Source organism: Blennius ocellaris (assembly GCF_963422515.1).
Source record: "Blennius ocellaris genome assembly, chromosome: 14".
NCBI classification, from domain to species: Eukaryota; Metazoa; Chordata; class Actinopteri; order Blenniiformes; family Blenniidae; genus Blennius; species Blennius ocellaris.
This window is the reverse complement of record NC_137663.1, coordinates 22,405,625-22,432,712: the sequence shown is the minus strand read 5'-3', so window position 1 is coordinate 22,432,712 and position 27,088 is coordinate 22,405,625. Positions and strand designations below refer to the sequence as shown.

General features: G+C 43.0%; 1 protein-coding gene across 1 annotated transcript; it reads left to right on the top strand.

Moving 5' to 3' along the window:
* Positions 1-22,717, top strand: slc8a4a (solute carrier family 8 member 4a; the record flags this gene model as incomplete). The annotated part of the gene is made up of 7 exons (XM_080508747.1): positions 1-1,344; positions 1,502-2,019; positions 9,954-10,060; positions 13,398-13,516; positions 16,966-17,065; positions 20,314-20,586; positions 22,338-22,717. 7 exons carry the CDS (start codon positions 1-3, stop codon positions 22,715-22,717), a joined length of 2,841 nt encoding a protein of 946 aa, XP_080364873.1.
* Between the last annotated feature and the right edge of the window lie 4,371 nt (positions 22,718-27,088).

Here is a 27,088-nt window from a genome sequence, read left to right as displayed (position 1 = left end):
ATGTTTCTGCACAAGCGTATATTGAACTGCGCTCGGCCCATCACCCCGCGCCTGCTGAGCTCCTTGCTGCTGTTCCTCCTCCCGGGAATCACTCATTTCTCCCTCGGCAGCGCCAGCCATGAAGATGCCGGGAGCACACCGGGAAACTGCTCCAGTGAAGACAACTGCTCGGAGGGCGTGGTGCTCCCCATGTGGAACCCCCAGAACCCGGCGGTGGGCGACAAGGTGGCGCGTGCCATCGTCTACTTTGCAGCTCTCATATACATGTTCCTGGGAATGTCGATCATCGCCGACCGTTTCATGTCCTCCATCGAGGTCATCACCTCTCAGGAGAGGGAGATCACCATCAAGAAGCCAAATGGTGAAACCACGACGACGACAGTGCGCGTCTGGAACGAGACGGTGTCCAACCTGACTCTGATGGCATTGGGCTCATCGGCACCAGAGATCCTGCTGTCCGTCATTGAAGTGGTGGGCCACAACTTTGAAGCCGGATCTCTGGGTCCCAGCACCATCGTGGGCAGTGCTGCATTTAACATGTTCATCATCATCGCTATCTGCGTCTACGTGGTGCCAGAGAATGAAACCCGCAAGATAAAGCACCTGCGGGTGTTCTTTGTCACTGCCGCCTGGAGCATCTTTGCATACATCTGGCTGTACCTGATACTGTCTGTGATCTCCCCGGGAGTGGTGGAGGTTTGGGAGGCAGTCCTCACCTTCCTTTTCTTCCCTCTCTGTGTGTTACAAGCCTGGATCGCCGACCGGCGTCTGCTCTTTTACAAGTACGTCCACAAGCGCTATCGGGCTGACAAGAACCGCGGCATCATCATCGAGTCGGAAGGGGACGCCATGTTCACTAAAATGGACTTGGAGATGGACGGACAGGGGGTGAACTCCCACACTCACCCCAAAGAGGCTTTGGATGGGATGCTGGAGGGAGTGGAGGAAGGCGGTGGGACGAGCACGGAGCAGGATCAGGAAGAAGAAGCCCGTCGGGACATGGCTCGCACTCTGAAAGACCTGAAGCAAAGGCACCCGGAGAAAGACATGGAGCAGCTGATCGAGATGGCCAACTACCAAGTGCTGGTGCAACAACAGAAGAGCCGGGCCTTCTACCGCATTCAAGCCACGCGAATGATGATCGGAGCTGGAAACATCCTGAAAAAGCACGCGGCCGACCAGGCCAGGAAGGTGGTGAGCTGTCATGAGGCCAGTGGGCAAGAGGAAGATCCTAACACCATCTACCTGCAGTTTGACCCCTCTCACTACCAGTGCTTCGAAAACTGTGGCTCACTTAAGCTGTCAGTGAGCCGGCACGGCGGAGAAAGCGGCTGCACTGTGAAGGTAAGATGGAAAAGTAATAAAAGAAATACTGCAAGGTATCAAGGTCAATTTAAAATAAGCTTAAACTGACCGGGACGTAAAATATTAATAATTCAACATTTTATTATGACTCCAGTGACCGAATATTTCATAAAGTTTCTCTCCTTGTGCCACACAGGTGGACTACCGGACAGAGGACGGGACTGCTAATGCAGGCTCAGACTACGAGTTTGCTGAAGGCACTTTGGTCTTCAAGCCTGGCGAGACGACCAAGGAGTTCACTGTCGGCGTTATCGACGATGACATTTTCGAAGAGGATGAGCACTTCTACGTGCGCCTCACTAACCCGCGCATCGTGCACCGAGCCGAAGTCTCTGTCCTGGAGCCGAGCTCCATCACCTCCAGCAACAGCACGGTCGGCCTCTCGCCCCACGTGCCCCCAAAGGCGGCCCTCGGCAACGCTCACACCGCCACGGTCACCATCTACGACGACGACCACGCCGGAATCTTCACCTTCGAGAGCAACTCGATGAGGGTCAGCGAGAGCATCGGCAACATGCAGGTGAAGGTTCACCGGACGTCCGGGGCCAGGGGGAAGGTGGCCATCCCCTACCACACAGTGGAGGGCACTGCGAAGGCGGGCGAGGACTACGACGATGTGTCGGGGAAGCTGGAGTTCCAGAACGATGAGACCATGTGAGTCTTTGTGAAAGCTTGTTGTTAGCTTGCATCACTTGATTAAACATCACAGCCCACACGCTGGTCTGTTTAACAGTCCTGCTTGATTACTGTAAGTTATCTGTTCTGGTAATGGATGAAAACTGATATTTCTATGAGTCACAGATACATTTGCTCTGAGAAGTTTAGATCCTACAGAAACATGACGTGGGAGGATAAGAGGTTATAATTGTACAGCAGATAATGAAACATTGCAGCTGAAGAAAAAGAACAAGAAAGGAAAGAAGAAGCAGCAGCAGCACAGAACCAGTTTTCTATGAATGAGTGCAGAATTAATGCAGCCCTTCGGGATTTCTGCTGAGGTTACATGGGAGTTGATTGTAATGCAGCACTCCCTTGCAGAAACAAAGCGAAGTGTATGTGAGCAACCAAGACGAGGAAAGAAAATCAGACAGGTGAGTAGGGACTTGGGTTGAGTAGCTTAAGAAACAGGTGCATGTGGTGAAGTACGCTTGATTATTTCTACAAAAAAACTCACTTGGTTCACTGGCAGAGAGGCAGATAAAAAGATCAAGGAGGAGAGAGAGTGCATCGAAAGAGAGCACCGAATTTATTTCTTTTTTTACCAGCTCTTCTCTTCCACATTGTGTGGAACTGGTTAGCCAAATGATGGCGACACTTGCTGTGTTTGTTCTATAAAATGATAAGCAAGAGGCCTGGCAATTAAGCGCCTTTCTTTTAATCCCATTTATTAAGAAAACACACAAAATGCTTGTCAACTGCTCAACTTCATTGCATAAATGATGTGTTGCGCGCTCAAGGGCTAAACAAGAGGAATAAAATGTGTCAGATGAAGCCGTCTGTGCGAGGAGGCTTTCAGGGCTCGTGTGTAGGTGTATTGTGTAGGTCGGCAGAGTGGGAGGAAAGGCAGGTGAATACATGGTGTCAAAGAGAATGCAGATCTCCCTGTTTGTCTCTTTCTTGCCTCGCAAGGCAGGTGAGATTTGAATATGGTAGTGTGCACTTTGCAGTTTCTGCTTGTGCACGTTTATCTTGCTTTTCATGCATCTGTCCGCGCGTGTGTGTGTGTGTGTGTGTGTGTGTGTGTGTGTGTGTGTGTGTGTGTGTGTGTGTGTGTGTGTGTGTGTGTGTGTGTGTGTGTGTGTGTGTGTGTGTGTGTGTGTGTGTTATTAAGGGTGTGCTTGTGCGCTGAATCCACTTTAAGCTCACATCAAACAAAATGTCGCTCCAGAGGGGAACTAAAAAGAACTGCTCGAGCATCCAGAGCAATTAAGCACGAGGAGGAGGGGGTTAAAGGAGTCCCAAAAGTTCTTGCAGCGCAGGCGGCTACAGAAGCTGCAGTTAATGAGTCAATAGTGTATAACAGAGCGAGATGAGGGAGGCAGCTTGTAGCCGCATTCAGTCGGAGTCTGAGCAGTAGATAAAATCCTCACCTACCGAGCCAAGACTCTGCTCATCAGACTATAGCAAGCTGACAGCGACACAAGCATCTGCGCACTTTATATTATCTGGAGTCATGCTTCCCTCAACAGCCGCCGTGCAGCGGGAGAGGGAGGACGGTGGCGAGTGGGATCTGGCAGGGCAGCGGCGGCCTGCTATCAGATAACAGTTGAAAAGAAAACCCACATGCAGTAAGAAATGCCAAAGCCGTTTCTCAGCCACTCCGTTGCTCCTCGGAATAGCAAGCAAGGATTTAAAGGGGAAAAGCATGAAAGCTCTGTGATCACAGGTGAATAAAGGTTTGACTCAGATCTTGAATCATAGTTGCAAGGTCGAGTCAAGCCACAGCGTCTGTTAAGGGGAATCAAAATTAATTTTCTCATTTTATCCTTTGGAAAGGGCAGCATTCATCTCGATGTGCCCCCTGAAGGTGTTTACCACAGCTTGATGTTGAGCCCGAGCCAAAGTTCGCCGGCTTTCAAGTCAACCGAATCACAGTTTGCTCCTCGCTTTGCGCTCCTCGAGATGCTCAAGTCAACTGAATATTTTATGAGGTTGTTTAATTTGGTGGGTTCAGACAGGCTTGTTAAAAGATGCAGGTGAAGCCCTATCGCTGTGTGTTTTTTGTCTGTCATGTAAAAGCACTTCAGCTTTTGTATATGTATAGTTTGTGTGTGTGTGTGTGTGTGTTTTCCTGTCTTTCATACACATTCCTTGCCCCTTCCTGCTTAGCAGGCTGCCAAAGTTCATCTTTCAAACAGAGTGGGCCTCTCTTACCCGAGTGTTTCCCCGGGCGTCCAGGACAAAGAGCTGACACTCGGCAGCGGGCCTCCAGGCACTTCTGTGTGTGCCTTTCTTATAGCGTCTAAAGCTTTGTGTGCCTTTCTGTCTATATACATCTGCCGTTCCTTATCGATGTGTGTGTGAGCTCACTGAGGAGCATAAGAGGAGGAAGCCAAGATTTTAAGCTTTTGACATGAAGCCAAGACCAGCGGTTGAAAATCCAGGCGTGCAGTTAAATAATAATTTACCATCTAAATTCTGCAGTGCAATAAATAGATTATGAGGTACAGACACAAACATCTGAGCTAAAATAAACAGGTTGTCATACACATACACTTTACATCCAGCATTTATGGATTAGGCGAAGATCTGTATGGGCCCCCTTTGATGCTTGTGTGTAGCATAAGTCCGTATCTGTTTTTGTTAGCGCCTCGAAATGTGTGGCACTATACAGTAAGTGAGGCAGGAGTGAATAACGGGGGCAGTTACATAAGCTAAGATAAAAGAGATGTGAGGGGATCACTTCTGAAAAGGAAAATCAATACCCTGATATTCTTTATTTCTCGTGCTCAATGCAGTCAGGATCGATACCATGCTGAACTTCTTGAAAACACGGATAAAAATGAAGAAGCGCCGTCGGGCTTGGGTAATGTTAAACTAGCCGAAAGCATCTAAAACCTCTGTCTTATCGTATGCTTTTTGTGTGGACTCACCAAGGAGGAAGAAGACTTTACTCAGTTAAAGCAGCACTGACGTAGACCTTCATTCTGATGTTTTTACTTAATCAAGTTGTAAATCCTGTTTTTATCTATGCTGTTGTTCCAAACCTGGTTAATCAGCCTGCTATGTTGAAATCTCCTCACAAATTCTGGTTGTACGATATAAAATGCAAGTATAATTCACAACTTTTCAACAAAAAGTCATGTGAATGTTATAATGTTCCAACAGTGATAACAGTTATATCCTGTAATGTAAAAAAAAAAAGACTACAGTGTGCTTTAAACCCCAAAAATGTACTTGATGTGAAATGAAGTATGTGCGTTCTGATGGTTGTAGGTCTGCTGAGGGTGTAATGGGGTTGAAACACACACTTTGAAACCTTTTCCAAGGTCGTCTTCTGCCTGCTGACCCATCAGATTCACTACAGCAACTGCAGGGCGCCAATTATCTTAGTTTGTGGTTCCAGCAGGGGTCCTATTACTATCCATGGAACTGATAAAAACATGATGTAGGGCCTTCACTTAACTTAAAATACGGAGATATATCACTGCTTAGATATTCATTGAGTGCAAACACCAGCTCCAGAGTCCTTCCCAGTAACGATCTGCACATTGTGTTTACATTATTAATGGGTGTATTGCCAATGAGTCTAACAAGAAAGGATCAATGCTGCGCCGCTGAGCAGCAGCGTGTTAGCGTTGTCACCGTCACATTACCCTGTCAAGTATTTACAACAGATCCTCACAGTAGCAAAATGTTCGCATGGCGGTAGACAAGGAAGAAATTTGAATGTCTGCCCGGTGCCTAATAGCTCAGATGTCATTAGGAGGCCGTTCTCCGCGAAGCTGCCGCACTATTGTGCAACTAAGATATCAGCTGTAGAGTCATGCATCAGTATCAATGTCAAAAACCTTTTTTTTTTTTTTTTTAATAAATCCTCGTACATTTCCTATATATGATAACCCAGCAACACAGCGATGGCATGATATTGCTGCTATTTTCACTATGCAGCTATGAAAGGTATGTTTCTTCACAGGGCAACTGCCTTGCGTTTGTATTCAGGCCACTCTGCAGCCTCTTCACAGCCAGTGGAGATTCAATATCTTGCTCAAGGACACTTCAGCACTGTAGATCTGTGCTAACACGCCGGCTTTAACTGAATGCTTACAGCTTGCTCTCCCGACTGGCTGCATTTTTGTCCGGGTCTCAGGGGGGGGGGGGACTGCAGCCTTTGCCAGCATGCAGAGGCTAGAAAACCGAAATACTCTCCCAGGGTGAATAGAGAAGCATGAAATCACTCACACTCGTACCTGGAGGCAGCGTGGTGTTTCCAGCACTCATGTGTCTTTGGATTTGTCTGAAGAAATACAAGCATCCTCACCAAGCCAACACAAATTGTGGAGTGGAAGGAAACTCCAATATAAAACGGGGTTTTAGCTACTTGGAGAGACACAGCCGTTTGGTCCCTGTTTGTGCAGGTGACACTCCCCATCACGGCACCAGAGATTACCTCAGTTCTTCATGTTAATCCAAGCAAATCCAAGTAATCATTGTGGAAACAAAGTACAGACGCTTTGTCAATCGGCCCGCCTCAGAAAATGTGAGACAACCACTCCATTTTTTTAATGAAATCCTATAAAAGGAGTCTCCAGATTGTTGCATGCAGGCAGAAGAGATTATGATTGTTCCAGGTGGAACGGAGATCAATCTTCAGCGCCCGGGAAATATAGTGTGAGTCTGACAGATACAGTAGCAGGGCATGTTACCCAGAACCTATCCGGACTGGAGCCGACAGGCAGGCGGAGATGACCGATACACAGTGAAATGTTTTCTGCACCGAGCAAGGTCTTCACAGTGTTGATCGAATCCAGCCGGAGCTGCAAAAACCAGTTTACATCGGCCTGCATGCGACAGCACTGAATAGAGCATTCGTGAAATGTATTCTCTGAGAGGCTGTTTCAAACTCACTGGCAGTAAAACACATCAAGGGAACCAACAACTTTTAAAGAACAGCTTCATATTTCGAGGTAGCACTTCTGGGAAATGTACTTTCTTTCGAAGATGAGAGTTACAAGCCCCAAATATTTCTGCAAAGTCACAGGCTGTGGAAAGAAATAAAACCACAAAATAACAATTTTCATCTGTAAGAAATGTGAGCGCTGTAGTGGTGAGCACTTTTGCCTCACAGTGAGAAAATACCCATTTCAAGTCTTGGCTTGAGGCCTATCTGTGGAGTTTGCATGTTCCCCCAGTGGATACATGGGTTTTCTTTGGCTCACACAGTCCAAATACATTCATTTCAGGTGTTTGGTACAAAGTGAAGATATTTATGTGTGTCGGTCTCTCTCCGCGATGGACTGGAGATCTATCATCATTAGGATAAAGCGGTATAGAACAGTGATTTCCACATTATAAAGGCCTGAAAGGTTTTAAGGACTTCTACAAAGATGGTATTTTGTGCAGCTTCACTGATCTCATCTTGCCCTCCCTCTCATCTCTTTCGATACCTTCAGATCAGACACTGTGCTCAGGCTTTGTTTCCATCCTGCACCGCTGCACCGCAGAGCCGACGGCGGGAAGACTTTCTGAGACGCGCAACTTCAAAAGTCACTCATCTCTAAAGTTTATAACAAATTATCATCATTTCACAGCTCACCAGTCAATGAAGCGAAGAGGGTTCGGGAGCAGGAACTGCGAGTGAACTGTGAGGATGCTGCTCTTAAGAAAGTTCATGAAAGCTCAATTTGCGCTCGCTTCACACTCATACAGTTCAAGGTAGTGTTCAGGCTTCATTACTCCAAAGCTCGGCTGTCGCACATCTATCCTAACGTCACCGACAACTGTGACAAATGTCATGCAGCACCCTGTAATCCAACCCATATGTTATACTCTTGTTTACTACTTTCTTCCTTCTGGCTGAAACATTATACCATGTCATAAATACTCCTAATTAGAATACATGTTTCTCCCCATTCGGTTTACCTGCAGGCTTTTGGATAGTGTCGCCTTCACTTCCTTACTAGCAAGACGCCATCTTCTTCTTCACTGAAAATCAAGCAGTACTCCATCTAAGACCCAGTGGCTCAAAGACACCATGTCCTTTCTGAAGCTAGAGAAGAAGATATTCAGTAAAAGGTCACTCTGATAACTTTCAAACGAGGTGACATCACGAAGCCCTCTTGATCCTACAAAGTGTAAAGTTGTTGTTTTTTTGGGGGGTTTTTTGTCTTGGAAATATGTGAGTCAGAGAAGATAAACTCATTGTTACAGAAAATAACACTGAAACTGCATTATATAGTGTGTTATGAAGTTCATTCAATGTAATGATGTAATCGAACGTAATGATAAGAATTTGATTCCCTCAAGAAAAACTTTTGAACCAAGAAGATTGATCTTACTACATTTAAAGATTTCAAAGTTCTCAAAGTTGGATTTTTTTTACAGGATGACTCACGCCTCCAATTTCCAAAAACAAAATCTATCCAAGGCCAATATAACAGCCGACACAGTCTGCCATTATATTCAGTACCATTGTTCATTTCTTTGTTTGTTGTCATTTATTTTACATGACTTTTACGACTGGCATTAATTCCAAAAAGTTAAAATTACCTTCGCGTCACAATTTTCCAAAGTTGAACTGCATTCAGGTCCTTTCTGATTATTTTATTGAGCCTGTTAGTTTTGTATTTTTAACTGGAGATGAGACCGTCGGAGAGAGAAAGGGCGTATTTTACTTGTAAGGCTGAATTCTAAAAGTAATCAGCCAGGAGTCTGGTGGAGTCCATTTGGATTTGCTCACCTTTAATGTTATCACCCATCTTTTGTCTAAAATGAGTGCGAATGAAAATTAGACTGTGGCAGAGGTTGAAATTTAAATTGCCAGCTAATCAGTGTAATGCAATATACCAGCCCGCTTCCCTGCTGCTCTTTGACAGCCTTTCATTTCTCGTTTGTATTTTAACCCCGGAGCCTGCAAAATGTAAATGTTTGTCTGATCCTCAGCAGCAATGCTCTGCTCATCTCGGTGATGTGGTCTAATATCAAAATGGCTCCTCCGTGAGTGCGGTCCATAGCAACCGATCCTTCACATTTTTATTTTGAGAGCCTGACATGATGCTTCAAAGCAAACATGCAGCGCACATAAACTCCTTTGTTGGCGTTGTGAGGACTGTAGACTATATAGTGATTCACTTTGCTCCCACTGGCATGACTCTCCATGACATTAGACAGCTGATGACGTACCATCGGCGTTTAAAATAAACTTCTTCTCTTCGGCAAGCAAACGCTCTTCCCGCATGTTGTCAAATCCTGACTGTACGTGCAGACAGAAATAGACAGCCACCCACATATCATTAGGGAGATGGAGGGAGAGCGAGCGAGCGAGACTGACTGTGACAGGGTTGGAGAATGAGGCAGAGCTGAGGAAAATGCGTCGGTCACAGTTTGACACTGCGGCCTTGCATGCGTTCGCAGCAGTATCGGGAGCATAAACCTGATTCCTCAATAAGACTTTTCCAGATTTCCAGATCGGCAGATATCGATTCCCACAGAGAGCAAGACAATAATTCAATTTCCCCTGACTTATAAGTTGAAGTGTGTGTGGGAGGGGCGTGGGCTATTTGGCTATATGTACTCCTGCTCTAATAGCCTCCTTCTTTTCCAGTCGAGGGGGAAAGGAAAAAAAAATATTTTCTATGTACTGCAGTGCTGGGTATCTGTTAATTTGTGCAAATCTCCAGCTCCCATCTTCTTATCTAACAGAACTGTGCCATGATTCACTGTGTAGGCTGACTTGGCTCCACTGCTTTGATTCGAAGCTCCACAAAAGCATGAAAACTGCTCTTACTGGTTGCCTGGTTTCTATTTTTGAGCGAACTTAGCCTCATTGCATGTAGACTCACATTAACAGATGCTTTTTCTTAAATAAATGTGAATGTGCAACTGGGCTGCGTCTCTGTGGTTTCACCCTCTCTTTGTGCCCCTTTTAGGAAGCTGCTGAATGTGAAGATCATCGATGACGAAGAGTACGAAAAGAACAAGACGTTCACCATCGTGTTGGAGGAGCCCATCCTGCTGGAGGTGGGGCAGCGGCACGGTGAGTCGAGGACACGGCTGCGCAGAGCCCGTCCTCATTATCCTGCCTTAAAATGAATTTAACTTTGAATCCACTCTCCTTCATATTTTATTCAAATTCTTGGGCTTCCACAAATTATGTCCATTGACACAAGTGCTTCTTCACTCTGAGGCAAAGTCCCTTTCGGCACTTTGGTGCATTTCATTAGCGGGGCTTTATGCTGGAGGATTCAAAATAGCTGGGCCTCGAAAATAGCCGACGCTGTTGCTCGTTGGGTGGAGTGGGAGGCCTTCACCTCCAACGGTTGGTTCCCCTCCTCGTCCTGTTCACGTGTCAAAGCTTCCTGGAGCAACACAGTCAAACCAGAGTTGCTCCTGATGGTGTGCGAGCACCTTGCACGGCAGCCGTCACCGATGCCGTGTGAACGTGTGAATTTTAAAAGTGCGAATGCGTGAATGTGATGAATCATGTAAAAGCTGTATTGACAGTGCGAAAGCAGTGAAAATGCACAATATAAGTCAAATCCACTTACCATTCAGCTCATGGTTAACAGTTCCAAATACTCTGCTATAAGTTGTATTTTACTGAGTTACGAAGATCCTGTATGAAGTGTGTTAAATCGTTTGCTTGTGTTCACCGTGGAGGGATTGGCTGGAGCGGCGAGTCTCACAAGCACAAAACAAAATGTAATACTGTAGAGATGTAGGGAATAAATCTGAACTTGCCAAAAGCGAGAAGAAGGAGGAGAAAAAAAAGGAAAACACAATAAAAGAGATGTCACAAAGTCAAAGCAGTGGGAAAAACAAGAGCAACAGAAGAGATTCGGAAAAGATTGCAAGACCTAAGGAGAGGAACAGAAAATATCTTAAAATAAATACCAATAAACATCAAGAGGAGCCAGCCAAGGAAACCTATTGAGCCTACTTTTCATGTCCTTTTTAAAATACATTAAAATGAAATGCAAACATAAACAAATCAAATATTTTATGCTTTAAATCACATCACTGTTGTATGTCAATCTATCGGTATGAGATCCGAACACTATTTTGGTAGACAAGAACAACATTACAAATTAATGACATGATTGTCAATGTGTCCTGTGTGGAGAGCGACTTCCACATGACACAAAAATGTCTACTCATAATAAACGCACTGTTGTCACCATCACTTATCAAACTATTGGGTCATTGGACAAATGTTGGGTCGGCAATAACACAAAGAGCATTTCTGAAATGATCGAACTAAAAATCAACATAACTGACCATCAGGTTGTGAAAAATCAAATGAGAGAAAATAAAAAGTCTATAAAACCACTACTGAAGTTTGAAGGCTAACTACACACCAGATGACACCAATATAACTACCTCACTAATACACTGTGCAAAAATATCAATGCAATACTTTTGTTTCTGCTCCCATCTTTCATGAGCTGAACTGAAACATCTGGGGCTTTTTCTACGTACACAAAAGGCCTATTTCTCTCAGATTCTCTTCACAAATGTGCCTAAATCTGTATTAATGAGCACAAGATAAACCAGTTCAAGTCGTTTCAAGTCAGGTTTTGAGGGATGCTGACTGCAGGAATGTCCACCAGAGCTGTTGCCCGTGAAGTGAATGTTCATTTCTCTACCACAACCCGTCTCAAGCCGTCGAAGGTGTTTCAGAGAATTTGGCAGTACTGTACATCCAACCGGACCCACAACCACAGACCAGTGTAAGCACACCAGCCCAGAACGTCTACATCCAGCATCTTCACCTCTAAGATGGTCTGAGACCAGCCACCTGGGCAGCTGCTGCAACAATCGCTTTGCGTGACCAAAGAATTTCTACACAAACTGTCAGAAAGCTGCGTGCTTGTCGTCCTCAATGAGGTCGTGACCTGATTGCAGTTTGTCATCGTAACCGACTTGCGTGGGCAAATGCTCACATTCGATGCCGCCTGGCATTTTCGAGAGGTGTTGTCTTCCCAGATGAATCCCGGGTTTGGTTGTAAAGGGCAGATGGGAGACAGCGTCCATGGTGTCGCCTGGGTGAGCGGTTTGCCGGTGTCAGTATCATGAATGGCGGTGGGGTTATGGTATGAGCAGTCAAATGCTATGAACACTTTGTGCAATTTATTGATTTTGAATGCACAGAGATGCAATGGCAAGATCCTGAGGACCATTGTTGTCTCGTTCATCCACGGCCATCACTTCATGTTTGCACGACCCCCTTGTTGAAGGATCTGCACATAATTCCTGGAAGGCGAAAACCTCCCAGTTCTTGCATGGCCAGCATACGAACCGGACAGTCACCCATTGAGCATGATTGGGATGCTCTGGATCGGCGTGTTCCACTTCCTGCCAATATCCAGCAACTTGGCACATTGCAGAGTGGAGCAACATCCCACAGGCCAGAATCAACAACCTGATCAACTCCATGTGGAGGAGATTTGTCACACTGTGTGAGGCCGTTGGTGGTCACAACAGAAAAACTGCAATACAGTAAAACTGCACATTTTCGGGCGTCCTTCCTTTTATTGTGGCCAGACAAAGACGCAATAATCCTGTTGTCTAATCAGCAGTTTGGTTTGCCACACCTGTGAGGTGGATGGAGAAGCGCTCACAAACACAGATTCAGACACATTTGTGAACACTATTTCAGAGAAATGGGCCTTTTTGTCTATATTAAAAAAGTTCAGCTCATGGAAAATGGGAACAAAAACAAAAGTATTGCATTTATATTCCTGCTCAGTGTAAATGAGCGGACAGAATGGAAAGATAATGAAGAAGATTGGCTCCTCAGTCCTCCCACAACTTTGATTATGAGCAGATTAAACACTTTCAGTCATGCAGTATTTGACTTCTGCAAGACACAACACACAAATCTTCTTCAATTCTTAAACATTAAACCGTGATCCAGTGATTCTCTGAAATATGAAGTCATGGGGAGGAAACAAACTCCATCTTACTGCCAGACTCACTGATGTTTTTCACATTATAACATATTATCATCGCAGCCATGCATAATAAAAAGATACGCACACTTCAGGCTGTAACGTTTTAAGTTTAGACTCATTTTTTATTAAAGTTGCAGTGTTTGCTTAGGCAAAAAAGTATGAAACAAAGTACATGTCAAAGTCTTAGTGTTATACCCCTATATAAATGCTCTGAATGATGTCTTAAAACACAGTTCCAGCTCTGCGGGCAGGCATTTTTTATTTACTTCATCAGTGACACTTGTTCCCTGCGGGGACAGGATAAACATTTGTGATTAGTTGCTGTTTCACTCAGCAGACTTTTGTGTGAGAAAAAAATAAATAAATCAACAGAATTAAGTCAACCAACAGACCGAAACTTAAACTGTGTTTTTGCTGCAGGAGACACAAACGACAACAAGACGGCGGTGGGACCGGAGGACGTGTCCAAGATGGGCTGCCCCATTCTGGGGGAACACACCAAGCTGGAGGTGGTCATCGAGGAGTCTTATGAATTCAAGGTGAAACTAATTGCAATTCTAAAGTTTTTTTCTCAGTCATATGGGCCCATTTGTTGAAACGGCAAATACAATTAAGCCAACGTGAACACCACAACACTGTAAATATGCCTGCAACAAAAGGAGCAGCAAAAAAAAGAAAATGAAAGGGTAGTTGCAGAAAAAGAAAGAAAAACAGAAAAGGTTTTTGAATTATGTCCATTCTGTCATTCTTAAATGTATATGATAGATAATTATTTTGAAGCAGGACTGTTTTTACCTTTCTGACTTGTTTCACTTGTCGTTAAAAATGTATCTATAATATAATAATCAGCGATTAACAGGTTAAAATGTAGGCCCCTGGACCTTCAAATGCTGCACAGTAACTGTGCACCGCTTAAAAGCAGATTTCACTGTACATTCGATGTATTAAAGAATACCGATCTGGTTATTTGTTAGTTCACTGAACAGCTTTAAATATTTAAGGATGAAGAAAAAAAAAATCTGCTTGTACTGTTGGCAGTTTTACATTATTAAACAGTATCAATATTTGAAATTAAAGAACACATTTCTCGAAATAAATATGGTTTTTTTTTTGTACCACTTGAACACAGAAGTGCCTCTCCACAGAGAAGACAATTCCAGCAGCGGCGCCCCCCCCCCCCCCCCCCCCGGCCTATTGAGTTTGAGACCCCCCTCCTTTATTCAGACCACAGAACCAGGATCAAGCAGCAGTTCAAGCAGCAGTTCAAAAAAAGCTCTGAAGTACACAGAAAATCAACAACAAATAAACATTCATGCCAAAACAAAACAAAACAATTAAAAAAAAGAGTCATGACACATCAGTGAAAAACAACACGTGATTCTGCTTCTAAAGCTGATAATAATTGGCTGATTGTGGCTCATAGCCGAAGCTATGATTTATGTTCCAGTGTATTTAAATGTAAGGATAAGACATGTGTGTCTGGTAGATCCAGATACGTGAATAAATCATTTGGCACGTGATGGCTCCAGTGACGAGAGTATGATTAGAAATTGTGAAGGCTTTGACATTTTCAACAAACGTCGATTTTGTGAGTGAGCCACGTGAAAATGATTAATTATTGCAGGGGATTGTACAAAGTCTGTTGAACACATAATGTAAAACGTGTGAGTGGTGGAGCAAGCTGAATAAAGACACAGTACAGTATAGCTTTCACCGCAGGCCTGGTCAGTCTTGCTCATGGTTTAATTCTTATTAAAGCAGCTTCACAGGAGAAAAATACATCATGATACACCAACAACAGGTCAATCGCACGACTGCATGACTACGTTTTACGTGAAAATGCATCGTTTTTGCGTTTTTGCTTGAGAAATGTTTAGCATTTACGTGAATGTTTTGAAAACAATGTTGGGTTGTACTGAAATAATACAAAGGCTGAAAACGGTGTCGTGAGCATGACAGGCCACTGGTGCAAACTCTTTTTTTTGCTATGAAGCCACACACACAAACACAGGCAACAATGTGCTATAAACATTTACAATAGTGAATATTCTGTGATTAATTTGTAAAGATCAGGAAATTGGATTGCTATTTTGGGTGATTCACCTATAAAACCACCAACTCCCAGTAGAATATGGAGAGTTAAGGGACTCTGGAGGCCGCCATTGTTGTTATTGTCCATCTATTCGAGCATGGGCAGATGAACTGTTTACTCTGGCCGTTGTCGTAAGTAGAAGTACAGATACCTGTGTAAAGACACTTTGATTAACGAACTAATACAACTTCTTCACTTCAGGCATGAAAAAGTGAAAAAAACAAGATGAATTTTACAGTAGATTTAATTTTTAATGAAGGTCGGTGGTGTAATTCACATTCATGTATGCAATGTACACACACACACAGAAATTAATCATCGTTGTTGTGCAAATGAAACAGTTAATGATTCATCATGATTATTTTCTAACTAAAAATAAAATCATTTTTAGAGCAGAAACAGGAAGTCTTATTAATGCAACTCAAATTCTGCTTCACGGTGGAAAACTGCTACCATGAGCTGCTTTAAGCCGTTCACCGAATCATCCTCGTGGAGTTTGAAAGAAGAAATGAGCCAGTTTGAAGGAGCAGAAAATACATATACTGTATATGAATGTAGAGAGTAAAAGTGAAAAGTCTTGGAGAGAAATAAATACTCATGTGAAGAACCGATTCCAGAAAATACTAATGACATAGTGCTAATATGTTGTTAATGTCCACATTTACATATGTGGGCCTCAGGGGGAGCATGAAGAACACGTTTCAACTATCCCCACATGTAATGTCTCTCAGTCTATATATTTACTTAATTTGTCCCTGAATAATTACGTTCATCACATATAGACTCAGTTAGCAGCAGAGAAACACATTCAACCATGAGCAATTAACAGAAAGCAATGAGAGTTACTGGAGTGCTGTGAGAAATCAAGTAATTGTTCCGAGGTTTGAAATAACTGGTTTAGGAAACGAGTAAACCCCCGTCCTGTGATGGGCCAAGTGAAAAGAGAAGAACTACATTTAAGCAGCAATGCAAAAATTCCCCCAAACTGCAGAACGTGAAAATGAGAAACATGGATACTTTGGACTTTCACATGAGTTCTAGTTGTGTCACAATATTTTGGCTTCGACGGCTGGGGGTTAATATTTAATCCAGCTGGAGAAGTGCAATGAATTATGAGTTATGCTGGTGAAACTAATGGGTCTGCCTGTGGAATCGTTCACTCTTGGTTTCATCCCGCTTGAATAGTCAAATAAGTCAGGAAAATTGTATCGTTTACTGCCATGCAGTATTCATGGCAGGGCCTCCTTTTACGTTGTACTGCAGCATTTGGGTCTGAAAATCAATGCAGCAAAAGTAGCCTCCATTTCCCACAATGCAACATGAGCCTACCTTCTATTAGTGTTTTTTTTTTTTTGTTTTGTTTTGTTTTGTTTTTTTCCCCCAACTGGGAAAAGGTTAAACTTTGTGACCTCTGTTTGTCGTCTCCTGGCTGAACTCTGATGACATCATTAAGCCATACTCACCGTGAGCTGGCGTCAGAGGACACTTTCCAGCGGTTTTCACAGGTTTATATTACAATCCCTATCAGGCATAAACTGATTTTCAAGTGTAAAGCGGTCGGCGAGTCCCTTCGAGACAATTTAAGAACACTTAAGCTGTAACATGACACTGCCCGGAACACTCGCAGCAGGAGGTCTCATGCACTGGCTCTGTGTTCTGCACTGGTGGAAAGCAGCTTTCTGCTGGCAGAGTGCCTTTTTCCTCGGGGGATAGTGGGGTTTTGTGCTCGCCTGCATCTGTTTTGGTGACTCACTGCAGCATAGAGGGAGGAGGGATGCTGCTAATTGTACCTTCATTTACCACATCAGCGTCCCCGGTGCCATATAAATGCTGAGATTTTGCTGATATTATGCGTCTGTAAAATGCACCGCTCTCCTGCTTTCTGTGCATCTGCAGAGCACGGTGGACAAACTCATCAAGAAGACGAACCTGGCTCTGGTGGTGGGGAGCAGCAGCTGGAGAGAGCAGTTTGTTAGCGCTGTCACTGTCAGCGCAGGTGAGTCGCGGCGTCCTTAAATGTCTCATCATGTCTCATCCCTGTGAGACCAGACCTGTGGAAGATTGAGCCTGCAGGCCAGATACGGCCGACCAGCTGCCTCCTGTGCAATGTTTGTTGTGTTTTTTTTGTTTTGTTTTTTTTTAATCCAAAATGTTTCATCCTGAAAAATCACATTCACCAGATAGTGAATGAAAAAGCTTCCACAAACAAAATGTGTTTTCATACAGGATTTAATTTTCTGTATCTGTTTAATCCAGACATTTCATAGAAAAAAAAAACTAAAATGCATGGATTGGTGAATCTCATGTTGCTCATCATAAAAAAAACCAACTAAAACTGTCAGGGGCGTTCTGAACAATTAGTGGCCCGAGAAGTATTTGTGTCAACGGCCGCGGTTTCATTTCATTAAAAAGTCGCTCATTTGGCATCCAGTGCTACAGATATACACTCGTGAGCCAAAACATTTGGAAAAGTGAAAAAGCTAACTTGGACACCAGAGAAGTGTCATTTCACTAATACGCCTGTGTCCTACTTTTCCTCTCCGGCTGGGCTCAATCACATTCACATGCAGAGCGTGCATTTAATAAGAAACGTGCTTTGCTGCCTATATTTCCATCCATCCATTTACTGTGAAAGATGTTGAGATTTATCTATCCATCTATCCATCAATCAATCAAAACCATTTGGCTCGCTGCAGACAAACAGTGACACTTACAGCCGTGTGGTTTGGCTCAGAGCTCTGATATATTTGTTTTTAAAGGCCGTGACGCCGACCACACACGTTTTGTTTTGTTTTCTGTCAGTGTAATGTCACTGTGATTGCTGGACGCTCACTTTCAGTCCGTGTGTTCCCGGCCCTCCCGTGGTCAGTCGGTGCCGCATCTGTCACATCTAGTAGCATCAGCGGTTCAAATCCCATTTGGCCTCGCCATTGTTTTCTTGGCGAATGTTAACGGGCGCAGTAAAGAGCAGTCACAGAAGAGCCGCCACGGCCGTATCGATGGCCGCAGGCCCCGACTGTGATAATAACTCAGTCCGCCAGAGCGAGGCAGAGCAGCTGCACTGAGCAATGAGCAATGAATGTAGACGTTCACATCATCCTCTGTTTCTGGAGTATCGGCAGAGTAATTATCATTATTTCAGCATCTTGAACTTTGCACGGATCGTAGAAATTTTAAAACCCTCCGGTGAGGTGGGAACCCTTGATTTCAGAAATGTTGGAACACCGCGTGAAATCTACACAAAGGAGAGTGTAAATTTCAGTATTTCATGAAAAATAGCTTTCTGACAATGTGGTGAATGATGAAATTGGTAATTTTTTTAACCGTAGTACACATTTTTGTGGTTTCTGTCATTGTTTTGTTTCATATTTTTCTGTTTTCTGTGTGTTGGTGGATGACATACAATTAAGTTTTCAGAAAGAAAGTTGTTTCAAATCAGTTGTTCCTGAGCTTTTTTCACTGCAAACCCCTAGATTGTCCATAAGGCACAGCAGTGAAGCTGGTGGATGTACACATTCTCACAAGCATATCAAATGAAAGCAGTTTCTTTGAACTGTATGCACAACCTCCAAAAAAGTTTTCAAATTTGATTAATCAGTCGATATGACGTTTTTCAGTATTTCCAAAAAAAAAGTGTGTATGAGTGCAATTCTGCCTCTTGTTAATAGAGGATTTTGTTTTAGCAAGGTTGACTTTTCACTTGCTGAAATGTGAACATGCACAATAGATTTAAGACCAATTCAGTAGATTTCACTGGAGAATAATGTCTGATGTCGTGCTGTCTGAGGGTGTCGAGGGTGAAAGCTGAAAACGACCCTGAGTCGGGCCTTCTTGGGATTAAAACAAAACTTATCTTCATCGTGATGAATATTCCTAAACGACTGAATAAAACTGAAAAATCTAAAGGTCTCCATAAAGTAAAACTACTGCGCATTGCAAGGTCAGACGTGAGTCAGAGAAACAGGAGAAAAGCAACTGGAACAAACTGATGCACAGAATAAACCTGACGTGGATAAACAGACCAACGTATGGCCTCGAGACTAAGAAAAATGGAAAAGCAGACGAAATACAAGGGAAGGAGAGATGGTAAAAAGACATTATACGAGTGCTGAGCGAGTCTGGAAGCACAGAAATACAATAAAGAAGAAAGTGAACTGGTAAAACGGTGAAAACAAACCAGGGTGCAGCTGTGGCTTTATCCACTGTCTGTCTGTGGAGGCGCGACTGCTGCAGCTCCACATTGACTCTGCTTTAAAATAAAACTCTGCTGCAGTTTGATTGAAGTTTAATTAAAGTCTGAACTCGGCACAGACCAACGACTGCTAAAAAGACCACACAACAGATGCCACAGGCTTTACAAGTGCTACAGAGGACTTCCTGCTCCTGTTTTAAACTTAATGAGTTAAAAAATACAAGCATCCAACATGCATCATGTTGCATTCAGATGTGAAGTTATATCTCAGGATCTTCACTCATTCTTCAGTGTTGCACAGTCTCCTTGCATTGAATTCTCTTCATCTTTATTATCAGAGATCCTCCTGACTAATTCTCCTCTTATATCCACTTTACCCGTGACTAATCACATTAACCTAATCAGTACGTGCTAAATACATTTCAATTTGGCATTTTTTCACTCCAAATACAGCAACATCATTCAATTGATAAGTGCTATATGTACTATTGTGTAACCAATAGGAAGCCTTAACTCCTGTAACCTTGACGGTATGATTGTTGTATTGTTGTGTCTACTACTACATATTATAAAGTACTGTATGTACTGTTGTGATTTACATGGTAAATACAGGGGTCATGCGTCATTGATCTTTTATTTACATTTTCATCACAACTGGTGAAATTTAGATTGTATTTATGTGAAGAAATAGCAGAAGAAGAAATAACGAATAGAGCATTTGTGGATTTTCTTTTATTAATTTACTTATTTCACAGTTTATTCATAATCATTTTAGTTAAGTCCCCCACCAACATTGACTCTGCGCTGTTTTATAATACGAAAGTATTACTTCAAGCGTGTGGCTGTGGCTCAGTTGGTAAAGCGAGTCGTCTCGCAAGGTTGCAGGTTTGATTCCGTGTGTTGAAGTGTCCTTGTGCAATGAAACTGAATGGATGGACTGAGACCTTGCATGGCAGCTGCCTCCATTGGCGTGTGAGTGTGATGATCAACAATGAAAAGCGCTTTGGGTGAAACCCATTCGCCGTTTCATGTTCCCTCTCTGTCTCTGCCAGGCGACGACGACGAGGAGGAGAGCGGGGAGGAGCGCCTGCCGTCCTGCTTCGATTACATCATGCACTTCCTGACAGTTTTCTGGAAAGTCCTCTTCGCCTTCGTCCCTCCGACCGAGTACTGGAACGGCTGGGCCTGCTTCTTCGTCTCCATCTCCCTCATCGGCGTCCTGACGGCTGTGACCGGGGACCTGGCCTCGCATTTCGGCTGCACCGTCGGCCTCAAAGACTCCGTCACCGCCGTGGTGTTCGTGGCCCTCGGCACCTCCGTTCCAGGTGGGCGTCCGTGCTGTCGCTCAGGCGAAACAGCAGACGCGTGCTGCGTCTCCTCCGGGCTTTGCCCCGAGCTGCAGAGGCAGCTGCTCGAGGGGAGTTGTGTCACCTCTGCCCCCGCCTTGCCTTTGCTGTCAGAGGAATTCTCTCCAAAGCTCCGTCTTAGATATTTAACACGATGTAAACAAGAGGAAAACACCATTTATTTTGTCTTGTTATTCTCCTAATTGTATTCCCAGCTCACTGTGTATGAGCGAGCGGCACGGAGAGGCACAAATCAGAGTATGGAAATGAGGTTTTGACAGATTTCAACTTGCCCACACACTCTCCTTCAAACAGACCAAAGAGTTAAGCCAGCAGTTTTTTTTTCCTACATAAATAAGTATCATGACAAATTTGAATGTAAACACACATCTACAATAGTGGAGATGCTATTGTGCTCCACAGTAATCTGCTTATTAACTCTACATATCCTCCATCTTTAGCTTCATAGGTTTTATCAATAGAAGGTTTCAAACTTGTTCACGTGTGCATGTGGTGTTGTTTATTTGTTGTTATATCTACGTTCAAGTAAAATGGAACATGGAAAATATTTATATTTTTTATATATAAAGAAGTATGTCTAGATATACGTTGTGACAGGCCAACAGAGGAAACGCCTCTTATCACATAACAGCAACAGTTGAGCATTTAACATTTATTTTTATTTAATTCAATCATAAACAACGCAAATGTTTCCAGACCAAGTAAACAATATTGTACATCAACAGTTAACATAACCTCCTCACTGTATTTTGCTCAATTAGGAACAGACACTCTATATTCCATATTCATCAGAATAACGTAAATTGCTATTGTGTATTGTTTTGCACATCTGTTAGACACAAATCATGACCTCATCTCTTGTAGTTGTCGCTCTTCAATCACTTCTCTCCAAAGACAGACCTGAATGGTGCGGTGGCAAATGTTCTCATGTAAAAACAAAAGGCAACAGAAAAAAAGTGCATACGCGTCTTTCTACAGTCACTATTTCCTGTTATAATTTTGTCCATTGCATTTGGAGACAGGTTGCATCGCAGAATGACTCCATGGAAATCAATTAGTCCCTCTTTAACCAAGCACAACAATTTCAGACGCACTCATTACCATTTCATTTATTTTCCTTTAATCCCCACGAACAAAGGGTTAAATGACAATTTGCTGATTAATAGATTCTCTGCGGGGTTTTTTGTTTTTTTGGGGGGGAAACAAGCAAGCAACCGCCAGCCAACAACATGTACGCCAGCGTGTTTCCATTGTAGCGGCATGCAGCTCGACCTTCAAAGGACAAAGCTTACCGTCTGCCTCACCGCGGAAAACACGACGGCGTACAATTTTGTCTGCAGCAGAGCAACATTCACAACCAGCTTCATTTTTAGGAGATTTTTCGGATCAGAAATTGACTGAAGTCATTGCTTGTCCTAAAATCCGCTAAAAACACGAATGATTGCAGGTTTGCACGAAGAACGAGATTTCCATCTACATTACTGAATATGAGCTTGACGTTGCCAAACCTGACTTGTTCTGGTCGAAGTGAAATATGGATCCGCGTGCCGTTTGTTTCTGAATGCACGCCGTTAAGTACCTCTAATGTTTGTTCCAACTTTCTCCGATGGTTGCCGTAACAACATTAAACCCCCCCAACAGAGTCCGTGCACTTAGCAGACCTGCATCAGTCATTAACGTGAACAAATTCATGTTTCCTCCTTCTGCAGACACATTTGCCAGTAAGGTGGCCGCCATCCAGGATCAATACGCCGACGCCTCCATCGGGAACGTGACGGGCAGCAACGCCGTCAATGTTTTCCTCGGCATCGGGGTGGCGTGGACCATTGCGTCGGTTTACTGGCACACCAAGAACAAGCCGTTCAAGGTGAACCCCGGCTCCCTGGCCTTCTCCGTCACCCTCTTCACCATCATGGCGCTGGTGTGCATGATGATGCTGCTCTACCGCCGGCGTCCCAGCGTGTCCGCCGGAGAGCTCGGGGGCCCACGGACAGCCAAGCTCCTCACCTTCTTCTTCTTCCTGTCGCTCTGGTTCATCTACATCCTGCTGTCGTCTTTGGAGGCGTACTGCCACGTACCGGGCTTCTGAGCCGCAGGGGGAAAATGCACTGACATGACTCCTCTCCTTGTTTTTACAGTCTACTGAACGTGTTTTCGCTCTGTTTTTGTCAATTTTCACTGAGGTTTCTAACTATTTGTATCATTAGTTCTTATTGATACCGCACAATATATGGATGACTTTGAATCTTTGGACTTTGAAACTTTGCTACCACCCACTATGCTGTGAAGGATAGCTTCAGCCACTTCACTGTTTTTTTTTTCGTTGTAATATTTGACATTTACTTAATCGTTTGCGAAACTGAATTCACACTTTTGTCCCTCGACACACAGCTGCCGTCATGTCCTCTCCTTGTGCGGACGATTATTCGAGTTTTTCCGTGTAAAAAGAAGCACAAGGCCAGAACGAGCAAAAGATTTCTTTCATATTACTTAAACGACACAGAGGGAGACTCAAGGCGGTGCGCGGGACACGATTTGACCGACTGAAGTGACAGGTGGGAGCATATGCGTGTGACGATATTTATTACTCAAATCTATACATTAATTACTCATTGTATATCATGTAAAGATGAACATTGTGCGTGGGAGTTTTGTGAAAGACTAGTTGTGTTTAATTTTTGCACGTTATCAGATTAACACTCTCTTGGTGACCTATTTTAAAAGTGCTGTGTGTGATACTTTGACATGGCCGTTGACGTGTTGTTGTGGTCCTGTACATGTGAATCACAGCTGTATCATACTCTCCTCACAGGCCGGGCCAGAGCCCTTTTACACACAAAGACATAGCCAAGTCTAAATATTCCTTTTTTTTTTTTTTTTTTTTTAATCAACTTGGAGCTGAGTGCCCAATTTTAACTGTACAAATTTTTCAAACACATTTATGATTTTGTGCATATGCGTGTGTGTGTGTGTGTGTGTGTGTGTGTGTGTGTGTGTGTGTGTGTGTGTGTGTGTGTGTGTGTGTGTGTGTGTGTGTGTGTGTGTGTGTGTGTGTGTGTGTGTGATTGTGGGAAGAAGAGAGATTAATGAGTGTGTGCTCTTCTTCTCTCCTGCACAGATATAGTGAAAACACATGACACTGTCTCCTCGTGCTTTCTACAAACAGTACAGGGTTGTTCGTGGCTAATAAAGATTATATATATGTATATATACTCACACAAAGCAACAATAAAGTGATAGTTGGAGTCGGAAATGAAAAATGACACCAGTATTCCGATCTGTCATGCCGACACTGTGAACATTTCTCAATAACGTCGCATTCAGAAAAAGCACAGTCGACGGGACGAGGGGTTTCTGTGTCGCGGCACAATCACCGAACAAGTCCACCGTTTGATGTGAAAATGTGCCGGGAGAGAAGACATGCACAGCACTTCTTCAGAGTGTCTCCTTGTGTCGCACAGCAGTTGATTATGGAGGTTTTGGTTTTTTTTCCTTCTTTTTAAAAAAAACAAAAAACAATCTAGAATCTTGTAGAGCCATATTTATTGTAACAGTATTATGGTAGAGGTATTTATATGAACAATTTTAGTTTTATTGATATGCACGTTTAATGTATAAAAGTGGAAATAAATGTTGTTGATTTATGATGCCGTGAGACGCCTTTATGTCTGCACAATGACACACACACACACACACACACACACACACACACACACACACACACACACACACACACACACGCACACACACACACACACACACAAAACCCAACCGTGATGTCCAAACATCATTGCAGCTCAAAACAACACGGACATTAGACGGAAGCCGGAGCACCGATAACATCATAAAGTGTATCAAACCGCGCAGCATCAAACCTACTTATGGAGAGTTAATGCTTTCCCCCCCAAGAGTCAGCAAACTTAAAGAGGTCCAATGGTTCCATCATGCAGAAATGCTACACACCCCCTCCCTCTTCTTCATTAAGCAGTATTTTCCCCCATCAGAGGCGAAAATTTCCCACTTTCCGAATATGCATCAATGTGCCCTTAAGTAAAAGAAATCACGTTTATCAACATCCAAACGTCTTATATATCTACCTATCCAATTTCAGGCCGAGAGAGCGCGAGAGAGAGAGAGAGAGAGAGAGAGAGAGAGCTTCTCTGCTGTTTAATCACATCACGCGAGGCAGCTATCACTGGGAAGCAGGACCTCTGAACTCTGGGTTATTTGGTTTTAAAAGTACAAGGTTTCATTTTCACCATGATATAATCAGCAACATGACAGGCAACAAAATCGCTTGAAATAAAAGTTATTGTTCGATAAATGACTTGAATTCCATTACGTTCACTGTTGTAGTTTTTACTGGGCTTCAATAATTATCTTCTTCTTTTTTATTGCACATAAAAAGTGCTGATTGCAAACACATTATTCGGGAAATATAACCCCTGCTGTAGCTACAATAATATTTGTCTTGTTGAGATTCTTTCATGCTCTGCTTGATAAACGGAAAAGTTTCTTTCAGCTTTTATAGTTTCCACATGCGGTCGACTATTCAGTTGTGGACTATAAAACAGACCCTGCTGTGCTGCTGTTCTGCAGACTGGGACAGATATTTATTACTTCTGCCTTCGTCCGTGTGAAAACAAACATCAAACAAGTGAAACATTGCAAAACCAAATCAGTGTCAACATGTAAAGTTGTTTTTTTGAGGGAAAACAATGTGTAAAATAATGTTCTGTGAACAAAAGTATGTTGAAGAATCAGAGCTGGCGAATACTGGATTTCTCTGTCATCCATAATTCCCAGCTCTGCCATTTTGCTGTACTTTGCAGGAAATAAGCCTCAGACTTAATGTGCAGATGCATGCGGGCGAGAGTTTCATAGAAAAGTGCACCAGGAGAGTTTTTATCCACCTGAGATGGAAGAATCCAGTGGAGCTAAATGATTTTATACACACATGCATAACCCCAACCGTTATTCTTTAGCATAATCGATGGGATTACATTTGATAGATTTACAATCTTCTCCCCTGCATTTAAAGATTGATTGGCACGAATAAACAACGTGGAATAACTGACAATGAATCAATGCCTTTGTGTTGTGTGAAAGGAAACAATAATCCTGATGAGCCACAAATAGTTAGAACTGTACACACTCTTTTTATAGCTTTATTAATTAGCTGTTTGTGATTTTTCAGGGTTTGGTTTTTTTTTTTACAATTATTCCTTAAATGCTGGGAAACTATTTTAAAGGCATACATTTTGATCAGATAAGCTGAACATACAGCTATTGCCAATAATGTGTCTTCAAATTCATTTTGCATCAAGAAAGTATAAGAGTAATATATAAGAGTAAACTCATAATTTTAAAGTACTACATTTATTGCCAAATAATGTTACATTCTTGCCCTAAAAACCTTTAATTTGCTCTCTTGAAATGATTTTTTTGTACAACAATATGAACTCAGAGTGGTGGCTAAGTGAGCTCAGGTTAATCTGAGGTCTGGGGTAAAAAGGGTGAACGTTTTACAGAAAAGCGAAAAGCGAAAAGCTTTGTTCACCAACATCTTGAAATATTATGTTTTTAACATTTAGTATAAGATGCAGTCTGATTGTTTGTGCCTGAAAACCACACGGAGTAATTATTGTGTGACAATAAAGTTGCAGGTCACTTTGCCAGCCGGTGCAGAGAAACACACCAAAACAAGATGTTTTTAAGTAAGTGCTCACAGTAAAAAAAAAACCCCAAAAAAACTAATGGGTATAATGGTGACTCATGTTTTATTCTGAAGTGAACTGCTTTGAAACTTTTGAATAATGCAGCATCAATAAAACCATTCATATCTATGACCCTCTGAAGCAGCGTCGGGTTGATTTTATTACATATGAGTGGAGCCAAGATAGTTCGGCGTAATTGCTTCGACTTTGTCAGCTACCGTTTGTATTATTAGACTCATCTACTATATTGTACTGTATTCACAAGTAAATTGGCGAAAGTTCTAAGCGGGAAAAACTCAAGTCGGAAACTTCCCAAAGAGAACTTTTGCAAACGTTTTGGCATCTCATAATTATGCGCTCGATATAAACAGACTTTGTTCGTTTAGCTTCAGTTTAGTTAATATCAGCTCCTCCTAAAGCAGCATGTTCATATGTGTTGGAGAGACATTAGCAATACTGAATTTCTTAAATGTATTTCATCTATGCTTTGGCAATGCTATTTGTCATTTACAGGCATATTTTCAATCAGTCTTCATGTGAGTATTGGATGTGTGGTTTTGCCGGATTTTACCAGAAAGGTTAATTATTCATTAGGTCTAACATGAGACGGATGAAGTCACTTTTTCCATTTTCTGGTTATACCTCTTTCTCCATATCGGTCGCTGACATTTCCCCTCTCCATTTCAACAGGCTCACGGGAAGTGAAACTGAACCCCCCTCCCAGTGGCATTTAATTGTAACGT